At 37.0% G+C, this 22,036-nt stretch overlaps 2 protein-coding genes across 5 annotated transcripts in view; one reads left to right on the forward strand and one right to left on the reverse strand.

The window, feature by feature from the left end:
* The window catches only part of focad (focadhesin), a 63,506-nt gene extending 51,431 nt beyond the window's left edge, over positions 1 to 12,075 (reverse strand). For both annotated transcript variants that reach the window (XM_055058437.1, XM_055058435.1), the window contains exons 1-4: positions 12,020 to 12,075; positions 4,062 to 4,130; positions 1,992 to 2,066; positions 1,403 to 1,557 (exon numbers count right to left, since the gene is read on the reverse strand). In XM_055058437.1, coding sequence (XP_054914412.1) covers positions 1,403 to 1,557; positions 1,992 to 2,066; positions 4,062 to 4,130; positions 12,020 to 12,028 — 308 coding nt within the window. In that variant the 5' untranslated portion in view covers positions 12,029 to 12,075. The remainder of the gene's footprint in view (positions 1 to 1,402; positions 1,558 to 1,991; positions 2,067 to 4,061; positions 4,131 to 12,019) is intronic.
* Positions 12,076 to 15,799: 3,724 nt separating this feature from the next.
* The window catches only part of mllt3 (MLLT3 super elongation complex subunit), a 59,690-nt gene continuing 53,453 nt past the window's right edge, over positions 15,800 to 22,036 (forward strand). For all 3 annotated transcript variants that reach the window (XR_008608048.1, XM_055058703.1, XM_055058704.1), the window contains exons 1-2: positions 15,800 to 16,046; positions 16,678 to 16,858. Coding sequence is in view for 2 of the 3 variants with exons in the window: in XM_055058703.1 (XP_054914678.1) it covers positions 16,035 to 16,046; positions 16,678 to 16,858 (193 nt within the window). In the remaining variant the exon portion in view is untranslated. The remainder of the gene's footprint in view (positions 16,047 to 16,677; positions 16,859 to 22,036) is intronic.

Here is a 22,036-nt window from a genome sequence, read left to right on the forward strand (position 1 = left end):
CACTTGCAAGTGATATTAAAAGTTTTTGTTCTTTGCACTTTTGCTGTCTCAGTCTCATCTCTGGAAAATCTGTGCATTTCAACACACAACAAGATGCTTACAATGTATCTTTGGGACAGTGGCAGGACATGATTCTGTGCAGATCTACATAGCAGTGTAGAATCATGGCAGCAAACCAGCAAAAGGCAAAGAACTCTGTACAGTTTTTTCAGTCAAATAACAAGTACATTGAGTAATGCTGTTTGACGTAGACAATGTTAACGAAATCATGACAAGTACATGCCAATAGATTATGTTAAGCTCGTGATCAAGAATAAGCTTCTACTCATAGTTTTGCTGTTATCTTTTCTGGGGTGGTACTGGTTACTCTACTTGAATAAATTTTTTGTGTAGAAGGAAGTTGTAGGAGTAGCAAATTTTTTAGTTATGGAGATACAGAAATATTCTTGAATTTTTTTACTAGAAAATGTCTGAGCTTTTTGATGGAAATGTACTCCTTGTTTTTTTCCACCAACAGTGGCTCTAATATGCTGTTGTACTTACTTGAGTAGATTGTTTTTAGCATTTAAAGAAATATACTTCACAGACTGAAAAGATTAGATTCTTAGATTTTTGAAACATATGATCCAATGCTTATGCTAACATGAGCATTTTCTACATGTCACTGTTTGCATAATTACTGTTTATTTTGTATTAATACAATTTATTTGAAAGGCTACATATTTATGTATTAATATTAAATTAAAATCCTGTTTACTGTGTCTCTCTAGAAGTCACAAAAGAAGTCACAGCCCCCCCAGCTAAATTTCTCTGAAGTCAGATGTGTAAGCTCCACAGTCATTCAGTATATTTAGAAACAGCTATTTTTTTTTCTTGTAAAAAACATCCATCTATCCATTTTGTTTTCACCCTTTTCCCTAGTGGGGTCGGGAAGTGCTGATGCCTATCTCCAGCTATGTTCTGGGTGAGAGGTGGGGTACACCCTGGACAGGTCTCCAGTCTGTCGCAGGGCAACAAAGAGACAAACAGGACAAACAACCATGCACACTCACACTCACAAGAGAATTGGGAAAGACCAATTAACCCAACAGTCATGTGTTTGGACTGTGGGAGGAGTACCCAGAGAGAACCCAGACATGCACAGGGAGAACATGCAAACTCCGTGCAGAAAGACCCTGGCCTGGGAATCAAACCCAGGACCTTCTGCTGCCTTCTTGCTGCATAAAGCAGCAAGAACAGTGTTGGTAGCACAGTGCAAGGCAACAGTGCTACCAACTCCGCCACTGTGCAGTCTCGTAAAAAACAAAAAAAAAAAATTTAGTTATCTGAATTGAAACTTTGTCATATAGTGAACGCAAAAAAGAAAACTCTGAAAAAGAAGCTGAAAGTGTGTGTTATGTACCTGGCAGAAGGCAGGAGATTGAGGACACTGTTGAGAATGAACTGCAGATCTGCATGGCCCTGATCCACAAGAAGCACCACGGCATCACAGCATGTTGAACGCACCAGAGCGCAGTCACTGCAGCACTGCTGCCAGAGAGCCTCCAATGCTGGGCCCTGAGATGTAACATATCAGGTCAAACAAAGAAGCCATGAAAACATGTAAATAAACAATTTTTCACAAGATAAATGTGTGCTAAATTAGGAAATGCCTAAAATTTGCATCTACATGAATTATCATGTAGTTATATGCCTTGAGGACCAGGGTTGAAATACACTGGGTTAGACTTTGGAATTTCCATCCTTAGAATTCAACCATAAAACAATATTGATTCAATGAAAACATTGATCAATCAGAAAACTGCAATCATTGCACCTCTAATTTTTGAAAAGTACTGTATGTCATCAATAAAAAATTTTAAAAAAGCCACAAATCAGGGTATGACTCAAGAAAATTTTATTTACATTTAATCAAAAAACACTTCTTCTTTCCCAGATCTATCTTACATTATTGAAACTTTAAGGCTAATCAAAATAATTTAGGAACTCACCTGGGTGGAGGACTGGGTGATTTGCCCATTTGAGCCTTTTTCCTTCAGCACAGCAGCAACAAGATTTCTCACCGTCTGATGAAACAGGCAGGTTTTGGTGAGACAATACAAAGTGGATCACTTTGTATAGTGATGCACTTTGTGAATTACCACTTTACTTTGTCAATTACAACATCTATCAAACATCTATCAGTGGTTATGTTACACAATGACAAACAATATCTACATGAATTATTATATAAACAATATTTCTGCTCCCTTGTTGATCAATCAGTTTATTAGGTGTCTGTTGGTAGTTTATCAGCTGTTGTTTGACTCCTAAATATTGGTTTTTAATTATGTTTTTGCCCTTTACTTTATGCTATCGTGAAAACTGGTTTGCAGATCTTTCCCGGTTCATGCAGAAAACAGATCATATAGGCCTGAGAGACTGAAGTAATCTTGTATGTTGATTTACTGATGATTATAAAAATGTATACTGTAATATGTTTGATGTAATAGTTGATGTATTAATGATTTTAAAATAAATAAATTCTGAAATTGATTGATGATTACATAGGACAGTTGAATGATGGATCACAAGTTGTTAAAGTATTATAAATGGATTATTGAAATCAGTTATGGATAAAGAAATGTATCAAAGATGATTGTATTTGATGATTTATGGTAATTTTGTAATATATAAAGGAATGTAATAGGATATGTTCACATAAGTTGTTTAGTAGGGATAGTCGCCATCATTTCTAGCGATGAACCTCCACATTGTCTTGATGGCTTTTTTTCTTTCTTTCTTTCTTTTTTTTTTTTACACTGAGCAGCTGGCTACATTTTTATCAACAGCAAAAACTGGAATGTTTCCAACACCAGTTGCTTAACAAACATCAAAATATTGAAAATAATTTGACAGAATTTATTCCTCTTGTTAATCTACTATTTCTTTTCATACATTTTATTCAGTGTTAGCTTTCAGGGCCTTGCGATGGACTGGTGACCTGTCCAGGGTGAACCCTAGCTCTCATCTGATGACTGCTGGAGATGGGCCCCACCAACCCCCTGAAAGGATCATTGTGTTTAGATCATGGATGGAAAGCTTTTCAGATAGCTTGTCTCCCTGAAGTCCACACTTAAAACAACTTAATGCCGACATCAACTGATTTTATGATATTGCAGACTGTTTTTTCTACTTCTGACATACAGGCAAAGAAGTCATCCAAAAAAGTTTTTTCATTCCAGACAGCCAGTCCCAGTCAACATAAGTTCTGATGATAGGGAGTCCACAACGTCTTAAAATTGTAATTCATACTTTTTTCTTTGCTGTTTTTCTGTACTCTTTCAAATCCATGTGCTTTCTCTGTTTAATTGCTATATTGTTTTATTCTTTTTTGTAGGTTTCTGCAACATGTGGTGGTGCAGTGAATGGGAATATTCTGCTGTTTCTCACTGTTCTTAGAAAGGAGAAATGTCAGTTTGTCTGGAGTAATACTGGAATACTGTGACATTGTATTAAACCAATACTCTATTCTTGGTGAAATATTTTTCACATTTCTTCTAAAGTGTACTTGTTGTTTTACTGTGCTAATTTTCATAAGCATTTTGTCTATAAACTTTTATTATATTGACAATTTGTACAATTCTGATTGTATATTAGCAATGTACTCTTGAAAATTGTGAATATATTGAATACCCAATGTAATTTTTGTCAGCCTCAAAGTATCTTGTAATTGATCCTTCTGAAATTACATCTCAGATAATAATTTATGCTGATGTCTTTGCAGTACTGTCGTGTGTATGAAGCATGTAATGTAAAAAGTGGCAAAGAAGAATAAAAAGACATTAAGTAACTGAAGTTTGTCCTTAATTAGCAATTATGCTCCACCAAAAGTGTAATTGGAGAATACTGTCACATTATTAATATATAAAATATGTAATGCTTATATACTTAAAAATAGCACTCTTAAAACATAATAATAAAGCAAAGTTTATATTACATAAAAAGCCGTATACTAAAAGTATAACTCTTGTTTATAGACAGACATACATTTTATTGAATATCCAGACTTTGCAGCTTACCTGGGCTTGGATAAGAGGGTTGGCAAAATCAAACCGCTTCTTGAAACTCTCCATTACTGCACCTCCTATCTGAAAGCAGAAACAATCTTCCTTACTAGAAAATACATTCTAAATATATTTTAAATGTAATTCAATCTCAAAATATATTAATCAAGCACATTTATATTACATAAAAAGCAATATACTTAAAAGTATTTTTGGAACAAATTAAGTTGTTCCAAAAATGTATGTGAAAAAATTGTGCTTTTACAGAATGTATATACTATTAAAATACACTAGGCACAAAATTAGCTGTTCCAAAATGTCACATTTTAAGTTAACCAGTCCTAAATGAAATTGAAGTATATTCATGATTAGTCTGGCTTATAGAATGCTTAAGTATACTAAAATTTAACATACTTAGTATATTTATTTTTAACCAGAGTTGTGTTTTCAGACAAAAAATTGGTATCAGGCTAAATCAAATTTGCCATTTCAGGCTATTTAAAGGTTGATGACAGTCCAGAAAACTGCAAACCCTTTTTTTTTTACCCCCAAAATATACCATATTTTGATACGTATATGAAAGTAATCTTTTCAGTCAATAGCAAGTTCACCTCATCAGTAAAACAGTACCCAAGCTTTTATCTTTTTGGGTCTAAAACACAGAGATCTACCGCAGGATGTTTCTATTCCGACATGGTTTCACTAAATGTTCAGCAGCAGGAAATTGCCCTAAGAGCTAGGGTTGATCAGCAGGTGCATTATAAGTTATAGTTATAGCTAGGAGTGCATCGATTTCAGTTTACTGGCCAATCACAGTCATGACCTGCTGACTCCAACGTTGGCTAACTGCTAACTTTTCATCTGAAAAATAAAAAAATATAGCGACAAAGTTGCTAAATTAGCAATAGTGAGGTGACTATTGTCAACCACAGATATCCAGACGTGAGCTGGTTAGTGGGTCTGTTTATATTATATTGACAATTTGTACAATTCTGTGATTGTATATTAGCAGTGTACTCTTGAAAATTGTGAATATATTGAATACCCAATGTAATTTTTGTCAGCCTGAAAGTGTGTTGTAATTGATCCTTTTGAAAGTACATCTCAGTTCATAATTTAGTACTGTCGTGTGTATGAAGCATGTTCTCTGCCTCAGCTCTCGCTCATGGCAGAGAAAAAGAAGTTGGTGTATAAGATTGATTCAGTATCGGCCGATCACCAATCTCCCAAAATTAAGGAAATTGGACCCAATTTATTGTCACACACCCAGATGGGGCGATTGGTGATCGGCCGATACTGAATCAATCTCATACACCAACTTCTTTTTCTCTGCCATGAGCGAGAGCTGACTGACAGACTCACCCACCAGCTCACATCTGGATGTCAAAATGAACATTTTAGAACATTTAATAAAAATATTTCATGAGATAGAAAATCAAACAGAAAATGCAAATGTTAATACATGGATGTGAAATGCTTTGTTTATGGATACAAAATGGAGGAAAGACAAAGGAGCAATCTGTAGGTAGGAAATGGGAGTAGGAAATGCCAATGAGATGAATTGACTCAGATGTTTCCCAAAAAGAAAGAGCTCAGCATATGAATTTTACAAACACTAAGGCAATGATAATTTGCATAAAGTACCTCTTACCCACCCAACCCCATCTAACTCTATTCAGCCTCATGCTGTTTATTCTACAGAGAAACCAGCTGGTTGTTCACAACCCTGTACTCTCCACACTGGATCCACCTCTGTTTTGTGGCTAGATTAACAGGTAGGTGAGCAATAATTCTTAACCTATACATGTACTACATCAGTGTTCATCTTTACCCATCTCCTATAATGATTTTAGCAGGTTTAGTAGCAGTGTGAAAAGTTCATCTTTACAATTACATAGATTATTTCCTAAAGCTGATAGTTGATGTCCATAATTCAACCTCATCGGTCAATAAAAAGCTGAACCTTTAACCTCTGAAACCATATAGAAGTGTTCTGTTCTAGTGGCTTCTGCAGTAGGTTTTACTTTACAGTCAACTAACAAAGCACTGGATTGTACTGCAAGGTCTGCATTAGTATTACAACTGGGGACAATACATGAGCTGCCTGAGCTAACCAGTTCAGAAATAACTCTAGGGCTTTATTATATGAATAACTAACCGCACACACTGAACAGACGTAAACTCTCTTCTGCTTTCTTAAACATCTACGATCACTTTAACAGGGCTCTGCCCGATGATTGGCTTTTTAGCTGGCAAATAAAGAAATGTAATGTGCCACCAAAGCAACACAGATTTATAGAAAAATAATCCTTCAATTAACCACTAGAGCTGTGTACAATGCTAGAAATTTTTAATAATCTTAAATGGTTCCACTTTTAACAACAAGTTTCTGGCACCTTCCTCTGAAGCAGGGGTCAGCAAACTTTGCAATTCAGAGAATTCAGAGTCCCAATAAATAAAATTGCTAATAGACTTTAATGTTGCATGATCTTTCGGAAAAAAAAAAAGTCAACATATAGTTTTTCTTATAAATGTCAACTATGGAAATAATTTTTTATTTAATTTATTTCAATTTGTAGGTTTTAAAATAAAGCAAAACAAAATGTTTGCACCACCTTCAAACTCACCTGATATCTACTGCTGCTCATGCTAAAAAAATTAAAATAAAAAACCCCCAAAACTTTTAAAGTCGAGGTTTTATGGTCAGTCATTGCATAATGATGATTTAGAGGCCAATAACCACAAGTACAGAAGAGGAACTTCGAGGGAGGCTGGGGAGGCGGTGGCCTAGGCCTAAAGAGGGTCCTGGATTGGAGGCAAAATATGACTAAAGGGATCCTAGCCTTTATCATATCTGATGAGAGCTGGAGAAAGCGAGCCCTTTCATGTTGAGTAGGTAAGAATAGATTGATTGGTACCCCGTTAAATTAGACAGTAGGCTGCCCCAGTCATTATTGACTCATGGTTGCTAAAATCTTTACAAGACCGACTGATTTTAGTGACATAGTGGGTGTAAAATATTGAATAAAATGTGCTACATAACTGGTTTTATTTTCACTCTTACATTTAACTTTACAACACACAAAATTACAAGTGAATCGTCCATTTGTCTCCAAGTGTATTCTTGTCACCAGCTGTCTGCCAACGTTATCATTAACAGATGCCAACAGATGACAAACTAGCTAGATAGAGCATTTCCACGGACTAAAAAGGATGGAAAAGTGAGCAAAGACAAGCCAAAAACTGGACGCATATTTTGTTCCTCGTCTTAGAGATGTACCGGAGTATTTTGTTGGCAGCGATTCAGACCTGCCAAAACTGCCAGCCCAGCGAAGGAGCCAAACTAATTTCAGGTAGCAACTCTTACATTATTCACAAAGTGTGAGTTTTCTGTCGACTGACTGTAACGTTTTAACAGTTCGGGTTGAGCGCGTTTTTGAAACAAAACAGCAGTATGGCGTTTATAATTAAGGTTTACATTGGAGCTGCCTGGAAAAGCATCTTCCAGATCGTCCAGTTTGTGTGAACGGCGGTGCGCGTGATCGGTGCACGAGGTGCTGCACACACCACGCATGCGGCGTACCCGTTTCAGCGCTTACTGCTGCGTGCTCGGTTCAACGAGTCAACCAGGTTTTAGGCTCTAAGTTGAATTGATAGTGTTAAAATGATCCAAACCCATCCGTGGTTCTGAAATTTTGTTGTTTCATTATTAGTGACCAGTAGTCTGATGTTTCTGTTCTCGGTTTGTTGTACTTCATGTCAGATGGATTTCAGAATGACATAGTTTCTCTGTGGTGGTAAAACTTGTAAGCTCAGCTGTTGCGGGCATGTCTGTGTTGTAAAGTTAAATTATCATGAGCTTTATTATTTGGGTATGAAGGGCCCAGTCATTAGCCCCGCCCCCGGCCCGATTCTTAACTTGTTCTGCTAGTCCGCAAGTATATATGCTGTTCAGAATGATGTTATATGTCTTTCTTGGTTTTCGATCATTCCTGTTTCAGTTGAATATGGACTCTGTACATTTGTTGCAAAACAACTTGAATTGTTAGCTGTAATCTCCACAAATCTGCTCTTCAATGAACAGTGGCAAAAATAAAGCAATAAGAATTTCTGTTTGTAGTTTTACACCAGAAATCTGAATGTGCTCTGCACAGGTAAGACCAAAACTACAGAAAACTACTACTGCATTTGAATACACTATCTCTATGGTGAAACATGGTGGTGGGTGCATTATGCCATGGGAAATTGTTTCTTTCGTAGGGTCAGGGAAGCTGCTCAGAATTTATGGGAAGATGGATGGAGCTAAATCTGTAAAGAAAATCTGTTGGTTGCTGCAGAAGACCTGGAGTGGAGGTTCACCTTTAGAACAGAAATACTAGTATTACTGGATCTTAGTGCACTATTCAACACTGTTCACCAGAGTGATTGCAGAACTGGGTCAGTCTTTCTGGCACATTACTTAATTGGCTTCAATCTTACTTAAAGGACAGTGACTTCTTTTTGTGATGAGGAAACTTTACATCAAAGTTAGTAAGAATCACACAAAGGATCACATATATTGGCAGAATGTTTAAGGTATATATGCTGCCATTAGATGCTTCCAGAATCTGGGTGTTGAGATGGAGTCTGACATAAAGACAATTACAAAGTCGGCCTTCTATCACAAGAAGAACACTTCCAGAATTAAAAGACTAATGTCCCAGCAAAATCAAGAAAAACCTATCAATGCCTCTCTTTAGTTGCACTGATTACTGTAACAGGTCTCCAGAAAAACAAAACCTTCAGGCAGCTGTAGCTATCTGACTGAAGCTGCCTGAAAATGGATGGATAGATAGCTGATCCAGAACACTGCTGCTGACGTTCTCACTAAAACCAGAAAGATAGAGCCCATCAACCGGTTCAACAGTCCTTCCACTGGGTCCCTGTAGCTCAGAGAATAGACTTTAACAAACTGTCAAATCACTGATCAGCTTAGCACCAAAATACATTAGCGATCTGTTTTTGTATCAAACTTCCAGACCTCTCAGATCTTCTGGTTGTAGTCTACGCTGCATTCCCAGAATCAGAACCAAATATGGAGAAGCAGCTCACTCACAGGGGCAGTTTTTATCTTCTTGTGATCTGGAACAATCTTCAAGACAACTTCAAGACTGCTGGAACACTGAGTTTCTTCAAATCAAAGTAAAACCCACCTGTTTAGAGTTGCTTTTGATTAATAATAGCTGGACCTTCATAATCTGAATTCATAACTTTTCATTACTTTCTTATCCGACTGCAACATACTCCTATTCTTCATTCTGTATACCATCATGTAAAGCATTTAAAGTTACTTTACACCTGGAATCTGCTATACCAATAAACTTCGAGCCCAGGCTACAATGTTTGGTTTAGATCAGGGGTCACCAACCTTTTTGAGACTGGGAGCTACTTCACGGGTACAGAGCAACACAATATATATAAATATATATGATAATGCTGCCTGATCATATTAATGTCAGGACTACTCACAATAGTTATCAGTAATAGTTTACCATGGCAGCTATGGTTAATTGCTATTATGTGAGTTTTAAGTTTGATTCCCTTTTGGAGCTTTTCTCTGTGATTCTAAACAGGCCACAAGTGCCTGAAATAAACAAAAGCAAACTGATGGATTGTTGCAATAACACCTGCAGCTGTAATGCACTGAGTACCTTGAAATTTTCCTTTAAATAAAAAAGAAAATAATAGTTATTGTTTTATTATCTCACCATCTGTTCTATTAGCAAAATTGTGGAAAATAAAGTATATTTTGTGTCAAAAGATATTATACACACATAGCTGTGTCAGTCTGAGGACTGAGGTGGGAAACGCCAAAGCCTAAGTCCTACTGGTCAGTTTGCTTTTGTTTATTTCACGGCTTTGCGTTTTTCTGTAAGTTAAAAACGAATGAGTTGGGTTTGTACCTCCCGTTATTCTAAGATCCCGCCTGAGCTTCTTGCAGTTTGCGCGGTTCTGGCGGTTTATTAGCTTTTTTGGTGGTTTCGCGTACTAAACAGCTGACGGGTCCCGCTGGCTGACACTGTCGAAAAAATAAAGGTCCGACACAAAACTATCACTGCACATGATAGTGCGTAAAAATCAGCACAAACCTAAACCACAAGAGCAGTGGACTTTTTTTTCAGACTTTGCTAAATAATAAAGACATGGAAGCGAAGCCTCCCCATGTAGTTCACGGAAAGAGGACGGTGTTGATTCCCAGGTTCAGGTGGTGTAGGTGGTGTCAGACACCCAGAGAACGAGAAGGTGAAGCAGCAATGTTTGCTTTATTTCTACTCTACCTGCTGCTAACCCACAGTCTTAGCAGCAGGTATCAACCGTCAGGTGACCCATCAGCTCTCTAGTTCGGGAAATATCAAAGCTCATAAACCGACGACCCGCCAGAATCGAACACAGTAAAAAAACTCCGCCTGGATCCAAACGACCACTCTTAGAACTATGGGAGGTTCAAACTCCTGTCATTCATTTTTGCCTTACAGAAAAAGCACCAAGCCGCCAAATAAACAAAAAATAAATTTAACAAAAAGATTTGAGCTTTGGATGCTCACCCTCAGAGACTCAAGACAGATGTGCGCTACATATATGATGTTTTGTCACAAAGTATCTTTTTTTTTTCTTCACAATTTTGTTAATAGTAAAAAGAGTTAAATAATAAAAACTCCAGAAGTTATTCTTTTCTTTCTTTACTTAAAGGAAAATGTCATGGTACGCAGAGTACAGCTGCAGGCGCTGCTGCCCTCCGATAATTTCCTGGTAGTTCCAGGCGCCTGGTAGTTCCGAACTTTAACAGCAGGAAAGAATTTTATACTAAAGCAATTTACTTTAAACGTTTTTATGATAAAAACGAAGGTTCAAAAGAAGGAAATGATTCCTTCTTTTGAACTCTAAATATAAACAAACGTTATTACTTCAATGTAAAAACATTTAATTAAGTAATTTTTTGGTAGTGTTCCCTAATGATAATAGCTATTTCTAGAAGTAGCTCCGCGGGCGACTGACAAGGTCCCTTCGGGCGACTGGGTGCCCATGGGCAACGTGTTGGTGACCCCTGGTTTAGATAATAGAATATTCATGAATTAGATTGGCCTCGCCAAACTCCAACCTAAATCCAGCAGAGAAAATGTAACTTGGAAATTAATGTTCTCTTCATCCAATCTGACTTGAGCTAACCTTCAAATAAGAATGGACAAAAAGAGCAATCTGTACAAAGCTGGTAGATTTAGTACAGAATCTGGAACTATGGAGCGGTTTTGCAAAGTACAGACTCAGACTACATATTTCACATAATTAAATTTTTTGTTTAAAAAATGTAAAGAAGACAATTTGTCAAGACTTTGTACAATAATTTCCTACTCGATTTGTCACAGAAAATCTCAATAAATCACACTGAAGGTCACGTTTGTAACTTCGCAAAATGTGGAAAAGTTTGACGTGATACTTTTGTAAATCACTGAAGAAAGCTAACAATTACTCTATCATTAGCATTACTGACTCTTCAATCATCTTTAACATTAACAGAAAGCTACGATGATGGAAGACATTTTTTAAATCTGTCTTTTAAATAGAAATTTCTTGCTAAGAGGCTCACGCGTGTCATACGTCATGGGTCTGACAGATTATCTGTTATCTCGAACAGAAATTGGAAACTGCGTGTAAACAAGCTTGAATGCAGAAGATTGATGTACTAACAGCCCGAGAAGGTTTTCATGTTTTGGTCATCCCTTTATTGAGCTTCCAGTCAGTGAACGCAGGCGTCTACGTTCTCTTCAAAATGCTAATAAGTGCACTGACAAGAAGTTAGCGATATAAGTTATTTACACGCTAATGGAACGTGCCAGTCGACTCTAACAGCATTAATACAATATTTTGAGAGCTGCTGAACAAAATACAGATCGCGGTTTAAAACATAGCCAATAATAGATGCTATTAAACTGTACCTTCCTCATTCAGCTCAATGCAGGCCGCCGTAAACTCACATGGAAGTATGGCATCCTCCAAGGACCAAAATGAACGGTTTCTAGTTTCTCTAGGTGAACTAAAAACCTGTTCACAAAAAATATTTTGCGGCGTACTGTTTCATTATTATTGTTATTATTATTATTATTATTATTATTATTATTATTATTATTATTATTATTATTATTATTTTATTTTTTATTATTATTATTATTATTATTATTAGTAGTAGTAGTAGTAGTAGCAGTAGTAATAATAGTAGTAGTAGTATTAGGTATTAGTATTATTGGTTGTTGTAGTAGTGTATTCTAAAACTCAGTGCATGTCTGTGCTTGATGGACTGGCGACTTAACCACGGTATACTACTAACTAAAGTGTTATTTTTAATGAGCATACAGTCACAATAGGTATTTCTCTTCTTTTTTATTCCTTCCTTTCTGTGACTGTCAGGCTTTTGGAATTTACCTAAAAATGGAAATGGAGAGCTTCAGACTCAAAATAAAGGTCTGGAGAACATATTTCAATTAGCTTCATTTTGTTTAATAACAAAGAACATATAAAATAATCTGTGGCTAGCCAGTGGACAGAGAAGAGCAGACAGAGAAGGGGGAAGTTAAAACATTGCCTTCTATTGACCATACTGGGCAAGGCTCATATCTTTGACTCCAATGTCACTGCTGGCTTTCTAGCCATTTGATTAGGCAAAGGTGGAATGGCAAAAGCAAATGAGGTCAATTGGCAGTGCATACCAAAAACTGTTGCTGTTGTTGAGAACCTTGTTAGCCTGTTGTGAAATATCCTCTTTAGGATATGGAACTGGAAGCATGTCTGATATTACTGTTATAAAATGTCATACATCAACAGTCTTCAGTCCGAGGCTCTTTGAGATTTGTTGTAAGACTGACTGCTATCGGAGTCAGTAATAGTAGTAGAATTGTGCTGCACAATTCACATAACTTTTGAAGAGGCTTAGATTAAATTAGTTACGATAATCTCCAGATTTATACTTTCAGATAAATTATTTTTACTTATTGTTTTGATTTTTTTTTTAAACTCTAGGGTCTGGGTGGGGTCTCTAAAGTAGCCAGTACCACTTATTTTCCTCAAAGAGGAGATATGGAAGATAGTAGATGCCAACGGGGCTGTCCAGAGACCTTTGGAGGGGCAGGGGCTCAAAGTTGAAAGGAGCACATTGAACAAAAACACCGTACAACAACACAGCAACAACCCATATTAATCAAGAATCTAATTGGATCCTACTATATTATTGCCATCATGCGGGGACAATGCAAAGCAAATGGAGTATATTTTCCCTAACAGGTATAAAGTTTGTTTCTGCTGCTGACAGTCCTGGAGGGCTGAGTTGATCTGAGACTGTAGCTGTTAAACAGACCAGAGAGAAGGTCAAAGGTTATGAAGTTATGAAATAAGCAAATTTGCTGCCATTTTACTAATTAAGCCCAAATAATATCTATTTAACCTCTACAACAACTTGGATGCTGACTGATTTATAGATTTAAAAAAATCTCAAAGGGGTTAACTCTATATACTCTGAGATCTAGAATTATAAGACTGGGATATTAAGGCAAAGAAAACTCAGTAGCTGCTGGTAGGGGCCACTCAGACATTCAGGGCCCCCCAGAAATGGTTTAAATTGTAACACAGACCATTGATCTAAACCTGTAGCATTCATTTATAGAGAATGACAATGTTATTACATTTTATTTAATGGATTCAGCTGAGAAAAAAACATTTACATTTAGGATTTAATTAAGAAGTTTACTTTGTAAAAGTTTAAAGAATCATCTTGATAGTTTGATTGTTGTGTTACCATGGCTACAATATGATGTAATCTTTGTGTTTGAATTGGGTTTGTAGGACAGGAGGGTTCTGTCTAAGGCCCAATGTTACCTCGGGCCGGCCCTACACAAAGAGCCGCTGCCATGCGCATCTCTGGAATCTACCTGGAATCCCCTGGTGGCCCCCATTTCAGACCCCTGATGGTTTGGGGACATTTTGATTCATTTAATTGTGGCATGTTTGGCTTTATGCTGCGGTTCTAATTATTGCTCCAGCATTTTCTCTGATGTTTATTTCATGAACTCTTAATGCTCTGGCCCAAACCTTCCTTTTAACACTTGAGGTTCTGCAGTAACTTCTATTTACAGCTGCTCACCTCCAGCCCAGATCCCGTCAGCAGCAGCTTTAACTCACCTGGTAGTAACATTAAGGAGAAGCAGAGCGAACAGTCAGTAGGTGGTACCGGGTGGTACCGGTGGTGCATCGCGACTTGTGGTGACAGTTGATATTATGTCTTCATCAGGATGTCTTATATAAATCAGACATTCTTTCTATCTGTCGGTGGGGCCGACTCATACTGCATGTAGTGAACCAGGCATTTAGTGGAATGATGAAGTTAAAGTCAGAAGTTTTCTCTGCTGCCGAAGCATTTCTCTGTTTAGGAGTGAGGCGGGTTTTTCCCGCTATTGCAAGGACAATTCCGAAAATATAAATATTTTGTAGGTCTGATGTTGAAAAAAAATTCAACATCAGACCTACATTTCTATTTCCAAACCAATGTATAAAAAATATTCTTGTTAGATCCTCCCCCCTCCTTGTCCTCACCATGTGTCTGAACAACATGGAGGAAGAGAAACTGAGAGTCATTATTAGACTGAAGGCAGCCAGACTAGTTTATTTTTGGTAAATTATTATATTTAGCTAAATATTATTGCTGAGGGGCATGATCAGGCCTCCTGGCATACAAATAAAAAAATAAAAAAATTTTTAAAAAATTATTTGAAAAAAATTCATAAAGGGCACTATAGGGACATCAAGAATAAAAGGGGCAAGGGCTCAAGCTTTATATTCATATAAAGTCTATCGCCTTTATATGAATATATGTTCGATTATTTATCTGTTTAGTTGCATGGACCTCCCCCTCTGCACGTGCCTGGATGCCAAGATGTTTTTCACTGTGCGTGTTGATGCATGTTAATGTAAATTTGATGTATGACAAAAAAAGAGCAGTTATGAGCATTTTATAGGGAGTGTCAAATATTCATCTATTTTTAGTTATTTCTCAGGTAGCACTGGTCCTTAACACCTGCGAACGCCAGGGGCCCATCATTTACAGTATGTGGTAATTTGTTTCTCTCTTAGATAAAACCATTGATGAAACTAATGCCTTACAGACTCTTTTAAAAAAGTATGGATACTTTTTTCTTTTACAGAGAAATTCCTTCCAGAGTCTGTCTTTTCCCCCTTATTTGTCTATCTTTGGAGCTCTTTGGCAGGAGGCTCCTCATTTTGACCCTATTCTGTTGAATGTTTCTTCCTGTTAAAGGAAAGTGTTGCTTTATTTATCTATTTAAACCAAGGCAAGTTTTTGTATTTTTCCACTATTGTCACATGCAAAATCAACTTTCTACGAAGTAAGTCTTTATCTGAAAAAGATACATGTTTATGTTGTTGTAACATGAAGGCCTGTATTGCTACTGTTATTGTATTATGATAAATAATGAGGCCCTGCGAAAGATTGGCGACCTGTCCAGGGTGTATCCCGACTCTCGCCCGGAACGATAGCTGGAAATAGGCACCAGCACCTCCCGACCCCACGAGGGACAAGGGTGTTAGAAAATGGATGGATGGAATTTCTTTGTAATTTAATTCGAATGAGTTTGTTTGATTTCAATTAAAATGACACCTTTGGGAATTCTATGTAAGAACATGTGGTTTATAAAATGCCCTCACGATTTTGGTTGTAATTCGTCGGCCAGAAGCTGAAACGAACTTTCGTTGAATTTATTTTGAAAGTGTATACCGGAAATGGTGTTATTAACTGTGAGGAATTGACCGCCGGCGAGCTTCTGAAAGTCTTCAGTTTGACTTGGGTCCAGAAGAGACCATGTCCGCCGTTACAGGCAAACTGTATTCACCTTTAATCTCATTTAAAACTAATTCTCCATGATATAACAGTAACGTTGGGCCTGAAGGATGGCCGGCTTGGTGAGTAGCCAGTCTATCGCCTTTATATGAATATATGTTCGATTATGTATCTGTTTAGTCGCACGGACCGCAGCGGATGGTTATTTTTTTCTTTCTTTTTCCCCCCCTTTACTCCAAGGAGGATTTTACAGCCACACAGTTAGCTAGTTACTACCTGCTTTCTGTGAGGTAAAATTGCGGTATATGACTGTAGCCTAAAACACTGTGGTGAAATAATTCTAACAAAAAAATAAAAACGTTTTACTGCTTTCATTAAGGTTGCTTTTAAAATAGATTAACGCCATCCTTTTATTAAAGGTGCAAACTGTCGCGCTTCAACTGAGATACTGTCAGCCTGTCTTTATCACTGTAGAGTTGTTCTTTTACAGTTGAATTATCTCAGAGCATTCTAAATCCGACTCAATTTTTTATCTGGAAGTTTAGTAAAATGTGCGCAGACTCGCCTGTCACATGTATCTGCTGTTCACTTGTTTAATTTCAGAGCGCTAATTTAACAACGTTTCCCCCAGTTGAATCGGTCTGAGAAACTGCATAATGTGGCGATATTTACCATTAATCCGCATTGATGCATGTCTGTATAAATATTTGTTTGAAAACGTATTGATTAACTCGGCAGCATTGTGTACCGCAGGGAGCTGTTCAGGTGAAACTGGAACTCGGACATCGCGCCCAATTCAGAAAGAAACCCACGGCGGAAGGCTTCACCCACGACTGGATGGTGTTTGTTCGGGGACCAGACAACAGCAACATCCAGCACTTTGTGGAGAAAGTGGTTTTTCACTTGCACGAAAGCTTCCCAAAGCCAAAAAGAGGTAGAGACCCCTTTCTCTGTTTGCTTTTGTTTTGCTTTTTTTTCTCCCTCTGGGCTCTCTATTCTCTATTCTGGGGAAGAGGAGGGGAGCTGGGTTTGAAGTTTCACTATTGCCCAGGATCAAAGACGGCCTGCAGTTCAGGCTTCCCTCTATGCCATAAAGTTCAGCTTTGGCTGCTTTCACTGGATTATGTTAATGAATTCTGCAATGAGGAGACTGCTCTACTGGTGTGTTTTCAGTGTGGCCTGCTGGTGCAACATATCAAAAAAAGAAGCTGCCTAAACCATCATGGTTTAGGCAGCTTCTTTTTTTGACTGTTGGACTGTTGGCAGAGGAGGTTTTAGTGCTTCTGATGCAACAAGAAACTTGCATAAAACAGACATGCAGCTGGGATTTTGTAGACTAGTTTGAATTTGCATTTTCAAATGTTTTGGATGAAAACTATTTTAAGTGTCTAACTGAAAAGACAAATCCAGTATAATCTTGCAAATTATACTGGATTTGATATTATATTCTCATAAAAAGTATAAAAATATAATGTAATAAGACCAGATTTGGGCCCCTTCACGTAACTTTAGAATTTTCAATAATTGTTAATACTGAAGAAAATATCAAAATATAAATGCACTCACATGATAATGGCCTATGAGTTTCATATAAAACATGATGTCTGCAAAAAAACGCATTCATTTGAAAAAAGAAAAATATTTAGGGGCCCCCCAAAAATTGATAAGCCTGTAAACCTTTTCTAACTGACCCAGTGCACAATATATGTATATATATATTTTTAATGTTCACCTTTTGAATATAAGCTTTTATTTATGTATAACTAAAAGTGTATATTATTCATATGGCAATTCAACTGTTTTATATCATAATTTCATCTTAACATTTCAGCAAAATGGAACATTAAAGTGGCTTTTAACATTAGTCATTTGACTGAACAAATGACTAATTTCGAGTCACATTCTTCCTTGGAATGTGACTCGAAATTATAAAAAAAAAATTTCATAGAGAATTAATGGTGAAGTTGAAACCCCAAGCCACAATGCTACTTGATATGCTATTTCCTGGAATTTGCCATTTATTTTTCTTTCTTTGGACTAACTGACTGTATCCCCTGAGAGCAGAAATAAGGAAGACTGTAGCTGTTAGCTTTTATTGTACTGTACTTATATTGTACTGTAGTGCTAAGATGGTTGTGTGCATTAATGCAAATTAAATACACATTCGGTGTATGAACTATTATAACAGTCAGTTACGAGTGTTTTTTGAGGGGATCTCAAATATTTTGGAATTTTAGCTCGGGTGGTTATGGTTCCTAACTATTAATGTCTGGGTGCCTTTTTAGGCATCCAGACATTTAAAAGTCTAGCTGTGGCATTTTGAATAATTTGGAGACGCTGTAGAGAAGATCGGTCAATATTTTTATATATTGAGTTGCAATAGTCTAAACATGTAGTGATGAAGGCATGGATGCTTTTCTCAGTCTTTAAGACAGAAGCTAGATTTAACCTTTGCTAGAAAGCGCAGATGAAAAAAGCTTGATTTCAAGACAGAGCTCACCTGCTTATCCAATTTAAGACGACTGTCAAAAATGACACCAACATTCCTAACGGAAGACTGATAAAAAGGAGCAAGGGAACCAAACATTTCACTAGGTTTAACTAATAAGGCTTTTTGTCCAAACAGAATAACTAGAATTTTATTTTGAGAATTTTAGCTCATCTGTTGGCTAACTTCTGTTAAGCAATCTGTTAAAGACTGTAGGAAATCATCCTGCCCCTCAAGGAAACTGCATCCTTGAGGGGCAGTAGCAAATCACTGCTTTCTACATTATCAGCAAAGCAGTGAAAAGAGATATAAAATTTCTTAAAAATATGTCCAAGAGGCAGCAAATACAAAATAAATAAAATTGGGCCTAAAATTGAACCTTGAGTCACTCCATAATTTAGAGGTCCTGTTATTGTTGCAATATTTGAGTCTCGTATGTATTGATAGTGTAGCAGAGGTGCTCATGTGCAGTATATATGTAAAAATTTTAATGCATACAATATAAGAAGATGAAGTTGTTTTGAATTCAGCTGAAAGTGAAAGAATTGCAAGAGTTAAATTCTGCATTGAAACATATGCCCTCAACCTTTGAATGAATTGTATTAAACTAAAAACAACTGCTTCGCGTTCCCTGACCTAAACTGGGGGGAGCTTTTAGTTGACATTTGACCTTTGCTCCATGAAATCCTTCATTAACGAAAGGAAGTCCACTCTTAACATTTAAATGCAAGAACAATTTTATTCAGTTTATTTATCGAACTAAAATTGACAACAAATGTTTTTCTGAGGCTTTTTAACAAGACAAACCTGCTCCAAGTCACTTGGGAAATGAATTGTGTTGTGCCTTTCTAGTCATCAAGACATTTTCAAAGTGCTTATTTTACACAAATCACTTTCACCACTCTGCATGCACTCTGCTTGCATCTTCAATGCAATTTGAGATTGCATTGACACTTTTTGACATTTTTGGCCCAAAATACAACAATTTAATCTGTTCATATAGACAGATTCACATTTAATTTCATACATTCCATTCTGATTCTGATTCCACAAAGAGCACAATTAAAATTTGCAGCTTATTTTTTAAGGGATGCCCAATATTTCAACGCTAACATTGGTGCCGACCGATATAATTTTTTTAACAAATTGGTATCGATTTTATGAATGAAACTGGGCTGATATTGATAATCAATATTTATTTCCATCTTGTAGCCTTTTTGTTTCTGAAGGGGAATTTGCAGAGGTTGGTCACGTGATATTTGTTAGGACATGTGACACTGATAGTGAACATGTAAAGGGTACATGGGTAGTTTCACTGAAGCAGTGGTAAATTCTGCAGTGTGTTTTTCGTAAAGTTTTTAAAGGGTAGTAAAAAATATAGCTTATAATAGCAATATTAATATAGGATATCCATAACCAAACTTTCACATCTATCTATGTATGTATGTATAGTTTTCAGAGCCACACATGATCAGGTGATTCTACAAGTTTTGAAACCATGAGGTCGATGTTGTGTCTGAATCAGATATTGACATTGTAACTTGGCATGTGACGTTGTTGTTGCATTATCTTATTTTAAAGGTCACATGTCATGCAGAGTCACTATTTTAGCCCTTAAATAATTTTATTTTGTGTATTTTGAGTGTCTGGGACTGCAAATAACTTAAATATATCCTGTACTGGTACTGCATAGATATCTATTTTCTTTTTGGGTTATATTTTTCAGTCTGTTCATTTTTCTCTATTACCTGTAACGTGTTCTTATGTATAACGTCACCACATTTGCTGTGCAAATGCTGTGGTACTACAGGAAGCACAGCCATGATGTCTGGCTAGTCAGTTTATTGAATCTGAAATTGTTTTTTGTTTTTTTTTACATCTAATGTTTTTTTATGGACTACAACTAAACTTGTAATCTAAGATCATTATTCCAAAATTTGTAAGCAGCTGTAAAAATATTGAGTTCTAGCATGGATTAAACCACACAATTTCTTACACTGTCCCCAACATCAGAGACTCGTCAAAGTGTCTGGTTAAATTAGATTTTTCTCAGGAATGTACCCACATCAGTGGGGAAAGTCCCCCTTGATTACATGGAGCACTTATGGACTGCCAGTATCAAGAGGGATTTTCAGAAAAACTTCATCTGATTGAAGGGTCAGTTCCGTCTCTCTACTGAAACAAGGTTTACAGCAACATTTTTTAGACAGAAATTTTGTGTGTGGATAATGATGTCCTGACCATTAGTTTGATTGCAGTGTTGAAATGCACAGATTTTCCAGAGATGAGATTGAGACAGCAAAAGTGCAAAGAACAAAAACTTTTAATATCACTTGCAAATGGCGAACGAGACAGATAAAATCATAGCAAAATCTTTCAAAAGCCCATTACCAAATTAGGACACATAACATAAAAAGGGGTACTCTGAACCAAATAGACAGCCTTGAGGTGGAGGTGTCCTTTACCTAGCTTCCTCCAAAACTACTCATACACTGATAAGTTGAGCATCTCATCTCGTTCCCATAGTGGGGGTATGCTAACGATTTGTTATCTCTTCCCTTGCAGGCTGGCCTTGGTCCTCCCTTTATCCTACACAAAGAACTGTTCTTATGAGATTATGAGTTACTAGGTGCAGCTGGCTAGGAGAGAGGAGTAGAAAAACAACTTATACAACTCAGAATATTTTATACATGTCTAGGTGTAATCTTAAATATTGTAGATAATTAATTTTGTTCCACAGCAGCATTGAGCTTTCTGCTTCTGTTGACTCTGTATACTAGTTTTAGCTGTCATCTGAGGATATAACTGCACTGGATATTTTGAGTATAATTATTTGGGTTTGTTTTTGTTGGGGAGCACATAATACAAATGCATTTAGTGACATTCTTGACACTCATGTTGGCTAACTCCTTAATTATGTTTATGCCATTCATATTGTGGAGGCATTAATATTTTAAGAGGTATCTGACATGCATGGACACTGTCCATCTCATTCCAGCCCCATAAGGCTTAGCATAATTTATAGGTACGACTTCCATCATAAACCGGAACCGCCATTTGTTTACATGTTAGCAACTCGCTAACCGGCTTTTATCAGAGGTTTTAGGCCATAAAATATGTGGAAAATGTTGTGTCTACCACTAGGTGGCGTTCCAGAATAGGATTGAGAGCAGAGAGAGAGAAAGAGTCGAAGAAGAGCTAAGATGGCGGAAAAGCTTATGTTATTGTACTGTTGAGCAAGTTGTGAATAAAAGCTGTTAAGAGTTATTTGTCTACTGAGATTCTACCTCGTCCTACCTACCAAACATAACAATTGGCGACGAGGATGGGATCTACCCATGCCTGCACCGTTCCTGCCCTGCAGTGGAGAACCTACGATTCCGTTTTCTACGTGGCGGAAGATGTTCGAGAACTACTTAACGGCTATTCATGCTACTGGAAATTCCTGGTTTGATGCTTCGAAGGACAACGGTTATTTTACACCTTACCTAACGTCGGCAATACATATGAGGAGGCAATGACGGCGTTGGAACTACAGTTTGCTCCAAAAGTAAACGTTGTTGTGGCAAGACACCAATTCCGACAGAGAACGCAGATGGCGGATGAAACTGTGCCTCAGTACAT

The sequence above is a fragment of the Poeciliopsis prolifica genome, unplaced genomic scaffold (genome assembly GCF_027474105.1).
Source record: "Poeciliopsis prolifica strain line A6 unplaced genomic scaffold, Auburn_PproV2 SCAFFOLD051, whole genome shotgun sequence".
NCBI classification, from domain to species: domain Eukaryota; kingdom Metazoa; phylum Chordata; class Actinopteri; order Cyprinodontiformes; family Poeciliidae; genus Poeciliopsis; species Poeciliopsis prolifica.